The sequence below is a fragment of the Colias eurytheme genome, chromosome 9 (genome assembly GCF_061535395.1).
Source record: "Colias eurytheme isolate Ceu_HAF_F1 chromosome 9, ilColEury1 Martin Lab GWU primary, whole genome shotgun sequence".
NCBI classification, from domain to species: Eukaryota; Metazoa; Arthropoda; class Insecta; order Lepidoptera; family Pieridae; genus Colias; species Colias eurytheme.
The window spans coordinates 6983960-6995042 of NC_142988.1; the positions used below are offsets into that span (position 1 = coordinate 6983960).

The following is an 11083-nucleotide window of genomic DNA, read 5'->3' on the forward strand; positions in this document are numbered from 1 at the left end:
AAGATCACATAGAGTCTACCTACACAGTACACCGATTCATAATAATTCATCAGGCTTTTTAAGTTAACACAAAAACTATGAATAGAAAAATGTTTTATTATGTAAAAATCGTATACTAATAATATATTGGTACATATTTGCATTCAACATATTTTAATACATCGTCTGTTGAGTACCCTACGGTATCAATAGTCCAAAGCACAGGTCCAAAGTAAGGTCCAAAGAGTCGAAGCCAGTCGAAGCAGTAGTCTTATTTTGAATAATCTAGGCGTGAGTGGTCGCATGTCGCAGGTCGTATGTCTCTATGCCTCTCAACTCTATGATTGTCACTTTTCAGATTTCAATGTCATGTCATTTGCGCTTTTCCATTTTCATCTCACTTGGCGTTTGGCAAATGGCAAATCTTTGCAATACGCAATTTTATATTTACAAAATAAACAAGAATTTGATGAGTGTTTTATAAAATATTTAAAAGAATATTAAGAAATATCTTAATGTAACGCCTAAAAAGAAGTTGACTCTTACAAATCATGGATGAAGGAAAAGAAAATATGAATTGTTATATTACAGAACTACCGGATGAAATAATTGCTGTTATATTAAATTACAGTTCATGCAATGATATTATCTCATTTGGATTGACGTGTAAACGTTTTTATAACATAACTTTTCATGACCAATATCTTTGGAAAAGCAAATGTATCGAGGCGTAAGTAACAAGTATCTTCTAGATAACAAAATGGTGTTACAATTCAAAATATATGATCTTGTACGCTTATTATACACATGAACAATCTAATTTACAGGCTTCCACCGCCTATTTTCAAAACGGTCGAAAAACAATCTGATGGTAATTGGTTAAATGAACTCAAAAAATTTAACAAAATAAATAAAGATGTCATATCAGAACTACTGTCGATGTCACCGAAATTTTACTGGTAAGTAGAAACATATTTTATTTGTATTTAATATTTATATTTATAATCGTTATCTAAGGTATATCATGAAACTGTTTTGAAATTATTAAAAGTAATTGAAATTCAAATTCCATATTGCAATTTTTCGCAGGGATAAGCTTTATGATAATCTAGAGAACAATAATTTATAAGAAAACAAGTTTGCACAACAATGCGATTGATTTTACCAGATAATTGCTATTTAATGTTATTTAACCCATTGAGCCCCGAACGGCCAGATCCGGCCGACGGCCGACGGCGACACAATAGATTTTCTATTGTGTCTGTGATTCCGGGGCCTGATGGATTAATTAGTCATAAAATATAAATCCCTGAAAAGGTTTTATAAAATATACAGAAATGTAAAAATGTTGTCTCACCTTTTGTGACTTTAATACAATTTACTTTTACCCTACAACAATTTTCATCACCTATCATTATTTATTAAAAATTTTAGGAGGATGAATCAATTGTCAATAGAAGACGTTAAAGAATTCTTCAAAATTGCCACGAATGACCAACTGAGTTATTTTTACACCATACATATTCTGCAAGATATAGTTCGGAAAGCGATAAAGTATCTGGAACAATATGTTTGTGAGAGGTAAATAGCTATCAATTATATTAGGTTTTTTACTCCCATAAATATTTTAAAGATCAAGTAGGATAACCAGACCTTTGGTTAGAAAGAAAGAGAAGATTGTAGACTGTTTCTTTTTTCTATGCAGGATAAAATATATTGCAAAATAAATTAGAATCAATTAGTTACAATAAAGCAATTGATATTTGAGCATTAAAAAAATACAGTTATATTATTTCTTTTTGCTGCTTAATATACAATATCAAATTTATTACAGGCCATACACTTTAACCGATATGCATTATGCAAAGGGTACTCTTCGTTTTCTATTCCACACATACCTCACCATCAAATGGGTGAAGTTACAAATGGCACAAGAGCTCATGCCGGAGATTGTAATAAATTTCTTTGTCCAGTGGATTGATCCAGCCAACCTTTACTTGGACGAAAATGTCAATGATGCCGTCAGTATTTATTATACTACTATTAAACTTTTAAATATTGCTTATTATTTTTTAACTTTTATAAGAATTGCAATATGATTTTTACAGTAAAATTCAATCATACAGGCGAAAGTCATTAACTTATTTTTTTGGGGAGCCAACAACAGGGTATCTTTCATTCTAAACCTCATGTGCCTTCAAGAAATTTTGAAATGAAAAATCCAATGTTTTATATCATTCAGACAACATGTACCTAATTATGTATATATCTAACAATTTTCCTTTCATTTCCTTCATTAATTCTGATAATCTTAAAGATATTGATATTTTTATCTCTTTATAAAGTTTTAATATGAATAATATGTTTTTACAGCTGAATGATATTGTTGAAAATGTAAAAGATTCGATTCGCGAGGCGCGTGCCCGCAAGCCGCCACCTCCAGGGTGGAAGAAAGTTACAGATAGAGAAGTACTTACAGCCATGTCTCGGGTGCTTTTTGGTCAAAAGCGCATTGCAATCACTCCAACTGCTGACCTTGATACCTTAAATATTGTCAAGGTGATTAAACTCTGTATAAAATAATAAAAAAATTCCTGAATAAAAATTTATGAGAAGAAAATATTATATGTATTAACAAACAACTTCTTGTAGATTGTTACTTTATTTTAATTTTTTAATTACAGGTCCTAAAAACCAAATGTGGCAATGCTATTGTAATGGCGGCTATATATCAGGCAGTGGCAAGGAAATGTGGGGTAAAATTAGAGCTGATTGCATTTCCCAATCACCTCTTCTTAGAGTGGCTGGATGATACAGATCCTCACAATGTTCTTCTGTTCACTATTTCGCTTGAAACTGGAGAGCTGCAACCAAAACGCCGATGCCCATTTTCAAGCAGTACCCAGAGATCAAATTATTCATATTGCCCTGATTCTTTGCTGCAATATGTATATTCATCATATTTAATCACCATGGGAGCCATTCGGAATTGGTATAAAGCTCATAATTGTTCTCATTTGTTTCAAAGAATCTAATGAGTACTTAATCAATAAAATTATTATTACAGGAACACACAGAATGCATTGCATTTATTAAACTTCTTGGGAACAAACCAAAACCATCAAAATCCTTATAAGAATTTCTTTGCTTATTTGATTGAACATCAAGGCCTAAGTTCTAATAATACAACTTTGGACTTAAAATATGTAAGAAGAATAGGAATAGATAAATTATTTAAAATAGTTGACTTGAAAATATTAACATTGTTAAGATGTTTTTTTTTCTTGTAGCTGGATCCCATCTATCGTCAAGTCATCATTGCTTTATCTACATTAAATAAACCCGTAGAATCAGCAAACCACAATGTAAGTCAATAAAATTATCTTACTTTATCAATTATCTAAAGGCCACTAAAATATTTTTAATTTAATTGTGATCATAACTTTTTCTTTCAGTTTGTTTTCAAGAAACACGATAACAATGTGCTGTTTGCAGTAGGAATGATATGTTATCATAAGAAGTATGATTATATATGCATTATCCGCGGATGGGATTTGACCGGAGATCACGTACATATACCCGTCGATGACTTGTACTTCGGTCGTAAACAACCTTTTTACCGCGTCACCGCCGCAGACCAATCTGAGAGATATGTCGCACAAGGTAAGAAAATAAATTAGTAAGTATCGTTTAAAATTCAGTATGCATTAGTACTTACAGATTTTTTTTTTCGGGAGTACAAGATACTTAATCTTTATAAAATGGAAAGATCAATTAGATAGATTATAATAATTATAGATTCAAAAGTTAGGGGAACAGACAAGAATTAAGACCAGTTTTTTCGAACTTGTTGGATATTTTTATAAGTGGATAATTTTTTTGCATACCACATCTTTTGAACGACGACGAAAAATTATTCTTGTGTATCGGTTTAAACTTTAATTAACTAACTGTAAGAGTGGTTTTGTCTATTATACGACTAGAGCTACTACAAATTTAAAATATTCTAACATGTTTTAAACTCAGTTTCTTTCTACTGCGAATCTTTGAAAAGTATACATTGTATGAAAGAAAAAATTAAAATTTTTTCCTGTGACTGAAGATGCCAGAGCCTGCCATAGCAAAAACGAAGAGGTTCACAACTACCGTACAGCAAGTGTAGTGTTGAGTGTGTTGGTATCTGTGGACTAAAGCAATGTTCAACGGTATAGATAAACAGAGTTTTACGTGTGTAGACAAACAAGACCATAGAGTCTTATATTATGCTATTTGCCTCATTTATTGGCGATGATTTTTCATTTATGCACGACAACGCTCGATAGCACACAGCGCGCGAGGTGCAGAATTACCTTCATGAGGTCGCCATTACCCAAATGAACTGGCCAGCACGTTCTCCAGGCATGAACCCTATAGACCAGGTTTGGGACAATCTCGAAAGGAGAGTACGAGAAATCTCCCAGGAAGGTTGAAGAGGTCAAATTGGCCTTAGTCGAAGAGTGGGAGAATTTGCATCAAGAAATGAATGATGATATCATTGGAGGCGGGGAATGACGCATTCAGGATCTCATAAGAACCCGTGGCGGTGGAAGCCATGCGCACCATTAATGTTTGTTGATTGCATGGAAAAAAAATGCAATCAATTTGAAGCCTAATTTCGAAAAATCTGTTATTTTTTCCTTGAATTAAAGCAATTTCAATTTGAAATGTTGCTTTTTAAGAAACTCATATCCAGTTTTACTAAAAAACCAAATATAAAAATTCAACTTTTTGCCTGTTCCCCTGATTTTGCCGACATGTGTCGTATACACTACCTATTGACTATACTAAAAAAATCGATTTGGTGTTATGATTTTTACTTTTTATTAAAAATTTGACTTACGTATTTCAGAGAACCTAATAGAATTGACACATCCTAGTCGTCTATACCATTTGGAAGACCAAATATCGAAGGAATTCAGCCATTTTGATGGATTTGCATACGTACTAAATAACGAAAAGAAAATTGAGTATCCTACCGAAGCACCCATCATTGAAATGTATAGAAGTCGTTCACTCATAAGGCATTAAAAAACTAACAAACTGATAGAAAATAATCTACAAACGATACAGAATTCATGAAATGATTTTATTCTTCAGAGAAGCCATTATATTAAAAGGGTCTCTCCTTTTTTTCTAGTACGTCATATTACCTATATAAGAATTAGTTGCAAAATGCAAATGTAATGGTAGTAATATAATACTTATGTACAAGTATTTTAATCAATATTTAATCATTTACAAATGATTTTTTGGTGTATCCGATTCAATTAGATTGATTAAGAACTAGTTGTGAGATAAATGTTTTTACTTTTTACTACATATTTCTGTGGGATCTTATAATATGATGACATTAAAAAATACTAGATGTTTTGATCTCGTCGACTCTGCAAACTGGCTTTGATAGTTGTTTTTTAATTAAATAACTTATAATATAAATTACAGTATACTACTTATACATTTTTTTGTACATACTATGGAGACATTCGTATTTAATATTTATCTAAAGGGTTTCTTTTTTTCTTATTTTTATTTTGAGAATCATGTTGAATATTTTATTTTGCATTTTATTTTATATAATTACCTACGATAATACGATTAAGATATAAGATTAATACATAAAATGAATGTATTTTTTGTGTAATTAAATGATGTCTGAATGTTTACTTTAAAGAAAAAAAAATCATATTAATTTTAAATTTATTTATGTAGGTGCCGCCTAGTGTCCCTGTAAATTAATGTATCTTCCTATGTGATATTATTAAGTTATGTTAAAAAATAAATGTTGACATATTATATAAAATAAAAATCAATGTTTTATTGTGACAGTGCCTAAATGTTTTCAGCATATGTTTAAAGTTCCAATTATTACTTCATTATGACTATAACCACAACTATTACCGTCTACCGTGACCATACCGTGACAATATTATATGCGTATAAATTGTATGACGTAACTGGACGAAACCTTGAGCAATCGTTATTTTAATATTTTCAATAATATTACAATCGTAATAATTATATCTAATCAACTATCTGTATGTTTGTTCTTGCTAATATCTGGAACGGCTGGACTACTTTTGACGGGACTTCTATTGATGGGCGGGGCTGCCTGATAGCTGATAAAATTAGGATAATTTAGGCTGCGTTTATAACCTTACAAAAGTCGAGGTCGCGGGAACACCTAATACTTATCTACAGCCACTCGCACTTGGCCAGTTTCTTTATTTGTAAAACAACCTGTTTGCGTAATACGGTGTTATACTATTCCTAACGGATCTAAAAATCCGAATAATGGTGTAGTTACAATATAATTTTATACTATACTAGCGGTCCGCCCCGGCTTCGCCCGTGGTACATATTTACGTTTTCTCTACATAAAAACCATCCTCGTACTTCAAGGAATATAATAAAAAAAGAATTATCGAAATCGGTTCAGCCGTTCTCGAGTTATGCGCTTACCAACACATTTTGCGATTCATTTTTATATATAAGAAGAAGACTAGCTGCGCCCCGCGGTTTCACCCGCATTGCTCAGATCCTGTTGGTCTTAGCGTGATGATATATTTTATATATATATATATATATATATTTTAGCCTATAGCCTTCCTCGATAAATAGGCTATCAAACACCGAAAGAATTTTTCAAATCGGACAAGTAGTTCCTGAGATTAGCGCGTTCAAACAAACTCTTCAGCTTTATAATATTAGTACTAGCGGTCTGCCCCGGCTTCGCCCGTGGTACCTACATGTTTAAACTATCCTATCTCTCAAGTTGCATCGAACTGCACATGGTGTGCGAATTTTATTATAATCGGTTTAGGAGTCCATTGAGGACAAACATTGTGACACAAGATTTATATTTATCATTTATGTACTAGCGGCTCGCCCCGGCTTCGCCCGTGGTACCTACATGTTTAAACTATCCTATCTCTCAAGTTGGATCGAACTGCACATGGTGTGCGAATTTTATTATAATCGGTTAAGCGTCTTTCCAAACTATACAAGGCCAGTACGCAACGGCGTATTTCCAAACTATACATAGCCAGAACGCAACCATAGGAAACTGCTCGTGTATACTTTGTAATGCTGTTTTTAAGTTTGTTATTACAATATATACACGAATTTTGCGTACTGATCGTGTATACTTTGTAAAGCGGATGCTTGCTTCTTCTTTCCAAACTATACACGATCAGTACGCAAAATATGTATAACTAAATATAGCTAACACCTCTTACGCTTGAGCGAAATAATAAATATATAGGCAATCAAAGACTTGTACAGCTATATCTATCTACTTTTATTCTTCTTGATTGATTCAGTAAAATATGGAATAAAAATATTATTAGGTAAGCTTAGAAAAATAAATAGGTAACAGATATAAGGGTTACCTATGGGTTAGGTTAGGTTCGTGTTTTGTTTAACTACACAAAAATAGGAGCCCCGCGAAGCGGGGCTCCGTCGCCTCGCAAGTACCAACCGTCTTCTTCTGGACTTATTAGATTCTTACATTTTAGCACTATTGTCAATTGTAAGTCGTGCAGTATAGTCGAGAACGAAGACACAAGCATCCTCGATACAAAAAATATACGATCAGTACGCAACATTATATACACAATACACATGCATTTTAATAATAGATTTCAAAACAGCAATATAAACGCGAACAATGGAAAGACGCCGCGCTTACTCCGAAACATACACGATTAGTCCGCATGCGTACTGGCGCTGTATGTTTTGGAGCGCTATTCTTACTTACTTCACTACAAAGTATACGCGAGTATTTGCAAGTATTTGCGTACTGCTGTTGTATAGATTGGAAGAACTTTGTAAAAAAGTTATTTCCAAACTATACGTGATTAGTTTCACACCGTTGCGTACTGGCCTTGTATAGTTTGGAAAGACGCTACGCAACGGTGTGAAACTAATCACGTATAGTTTGGAAATAACTTTTTTACAAAGTTCTTCCAATCTATACATCAGCAGTACGCAAATACTCGCGTATACTTTGTAGTGAAGTCAGTAAGAATAGCGCTCCAAAATATACAGCGCCAGTACGCATGCGGACTAATCGTGTATGTTTCGGAGTGAGCGCGGCGTCTTTCCATTGCTCGCGTTTATATTATTGTATTGCTGTTTTGAAATCTATTATTAAAATGCATGTGTGTTGCGCTTATCCACTCAAGTGCTGAACGACCGGGAGCCGGTCGATCCACATTCAGGGGCTTGTGCGTTGCGACCGGCTCCCGGTCGATCAACAGTCGTGGGTTTTGCGTTCGCTTTATAAAACGGTCTAATAACCTTCCTCTTTCTAACTTATATGACATGTTAAGGAAAGAACAGGCTAGCTATAAATCAAGATAACAACATAACCACATGATTTAAGTGGCCCACTTTTCATGACACATTGAGTAGGTAGTTTTTTGTACAAAAAAATAAACAAGGAATGTGTAAAAAAAATGTATGGGAGGGTATGATGTTTTTATTTTCTCGTAAGAAGAGTGTAACAAAGGATCAATAAATATTAAAATCTCACTGAACAGCTGTTTTAATTTTTTATTAGCAGACAAAATGTAACAAAAATTACAAGGGTACATTTGCTTTGACTTACAAGTTGTTTTTATTTATTTAAATGTTACCATGTTTTGACAAGGCATAGACTATTTTATTATCTATGAATATACATATATACTTGCAAATGTGCTAGATAAAGGAATCTGAGATAATCGACTTTAAAAAAATATTGGACCGCCAAAAACCCCAACTGCGGCGGCACCGGGAGCCGGTTCCGCACAAGACCCGATTTTTGCAAAATGGCTCCCGCACTTGAGTGGATATAATGTTGCGAACTGATCGTATATTTTTTGTATCGAGGATGCTTGTGTCTTCGTTCCCGACTATACTGCACGACTTACAATTATAATTGACAATAGTGCTAAAATGTAATGGTGGCAGTACACATGGGCCCAACGTGTTGGGCCAACGGGTTGGGCCAACGTGTAGAGAGCTACTTGGCGGTATGTTGGCTTCATTAGCCCAGTTGGCGCCAATATTGGCAGGCCAACCGAATGTTGTCGGTTTTTTGTGCACACATCAAAGGATCTTGGCGCGCTCCGCAAACAGCGTTCACACGTTGGTGTCTTGTTCAGTTTGTTGTTACGCGTCAGCGGAGACAGTATCGTTGCGCGTCAATGAAATTTACGTTTAACCATGTTCCAATATCGATGGAGGCCCGAGGCGCCGATGTGGACAAGCAATGAGGTTTTACAATTCGTAGAATTGTATCGACATGAAGGAATAATTTGGAATCCACGGCATGAACTACACAAAAATAAAAACCAATCTCAATAAATCAGATGTTTTATTTTCTATTTATTATATTATTCTAGATGTTTTTCTTATCTCACTTTCATACAATGCGATAAAAAAAATATATATATTTATAAAATGAGTAAAATAGTATTAAAAAGTTACTTGTTCTTAAAAATTAAATAACAATATACAATGAGCATGGTTTTGATCAAATTGTGCTTTATTACATAAATAATACATATTATCATTTAATATAATAATATTATATAATCTTTAAAGTTTCGTTTTATAGGTAATTAAAATTAAATTAAGTGTAAAATGTACACATTTTAAACATTTGAAAAAATCTAAACATAATAATGTTTTATTTATACAGAAATAAAAAAGGACAATAGAGATTGGAAAATAATATCATCGCAGACGGCAGAGTACATTCATTGTTATTGATGCACATGTACGTAATAATTAAACGCACTGTATAAATAAATTGCCGCGGCTGCAAGAACTTCTACGGACTACGTCCATCCTTGAAGCGCCAATGCAGAATGATCAGTACGCCAATGTGTGAACAGGAATCTTGATATCCTTCATTTTTTCCCAACACGTTGGCCCAACGCCTTGGCCCCATGTGTACTGCCGCTATAAGAATCTAATAAGTCCAGAAGAAGACGGTTGCGAGGCGACGGAGCTCGCTTCGCGGGGCTCCTATTTTTGTGTAGTTAAAAAAAACACGAACCAAACCTAACCCATAGGTAACCCTTATATCTGTTACCTATTTATTTTTCTAAGCTTACCTAATAATATTTTTATTCCATATTTTACTGAATCAATCAAGAATAAAAGTAGATAGATATAGCTGTACAAGTCTTTGATTGCGTATTTATTTATTATTTCGCTCAAGCGTAAGTGGTGTAGTAGCTATATTTAGTTATACATATTTTGCGTACTGATCGTGTATAGTTTGGAACGAAGAAGCAAGCATCCGCGTTACAAAGTATACACGATCAGTACGCAAAATTCGTGTATATATTGTAATAACAAACTTAAAAACAGCATTACAAAGTATACACGAGCAGTTTCCTATGGTTGCGTTCTGGCTATGTATAGTTTGGAAATACGCATCGGTTATGTGGTTTAGGAGTCCATTGAGGACAAACATTGTGACACGAGATTTATATATATTAAGATAGATGTGGTTACACTATGGATCGATTTTGGTTATTTAATTATTACGCTGTTTTTACCAATATAAAGGATACAAGTAAAAGTTGAAGAAAATGAAAATCAAGTCATTTGTGGAATGGTTTATTCAAATCAATGAATACTGATAAAGAAAAAATTTATAAACGCATCTACTAATTATTTAAAGCATTTCATTTATATTTCTTTGTGTGTTTAATGTAACTAATACATTCTTCCAACAACGAGACTACATGTTAACACAGCATTTCAACATACAATGTCATATAATAAAAAACTTATGATATCTAAGGGAGTATTCAGAGAGAAAGCTTGAAACTTATAAGCGCTTATCGGCGCTTGTCATGTTCATATATTTTCCTGCGCGGGTTGACAGCACTGACAGGAAAATATATGAACATGACAAGCGCCGATAAGCGCTTATAAGTTTCAAGCTTTCTTTCTGAATACGCCCTAAATTGAGGAAATTATGAAATAGGCAGGTATGAATATAGGTATGAATTATTTTTGTAAAACAAATGGTAAATATTTATTTTAGGTATTGTAACATTATTGT

The 11083-nt window shown here is 33.4% G+C and overlaps 1 protein-coding gene across 1 annotated transcript; it reads left to right on the forward strand.

Annotated features, from left to right (window-relative positions):
• The first annotated feature begins 358 nt into the window (after positions 1-358).
• Positions 359-5806, forward strand: LOC149905891 (F-box only protein 21-like). Its single transcript, XM_090105676.1, has 10 exons — positions 359-709; positions 807-938; positions 1414-1560; positions 1814-2000; positions 2353-2538; positions 2664-2971; positions 3047-3185; positions 3270-3344; positions 3435-3642; positions 4868-5806. Exons 1-10 carry the CDS (start codon positions 531-533, stop codon positions 5044-5046), a joined length of 1740 nt encoding a protein of 579 aa, XP_089961802.1. The 5' UTR covers positions 359-530; the 3' UTR covers positions 5047-5806.
• Positions 5807-11083: the final 5277 nt, after the last annotated feature.

What these genes read in the sequence shown, in the direction of transcription:
- LOC149905891 (XM_090105676.1), top strand. Translation starts at nt 531, where the DNA reads ATGGATGAAGGAAAAGAAAATATGAATTGTTATATTACAGAACTACCG. An exon ending in AAAAGCAAATGTATCGAGGC is followed by an intron (nt 710 to 806) that starts GTAAGTAACAAG and finishes TCTAATTTACAG; the next exon opens with GCTTCCACCGCCTATTTTCA. An exon ending in CAACTTTGGACTTAAAATAT is followed by an intron (nt 3,186 to 3,269) that starts GTAAGAAGAATA and finishes TTTTTCTTGTAG; the next exon opens with CTGGATCCCATCTATCGTCA.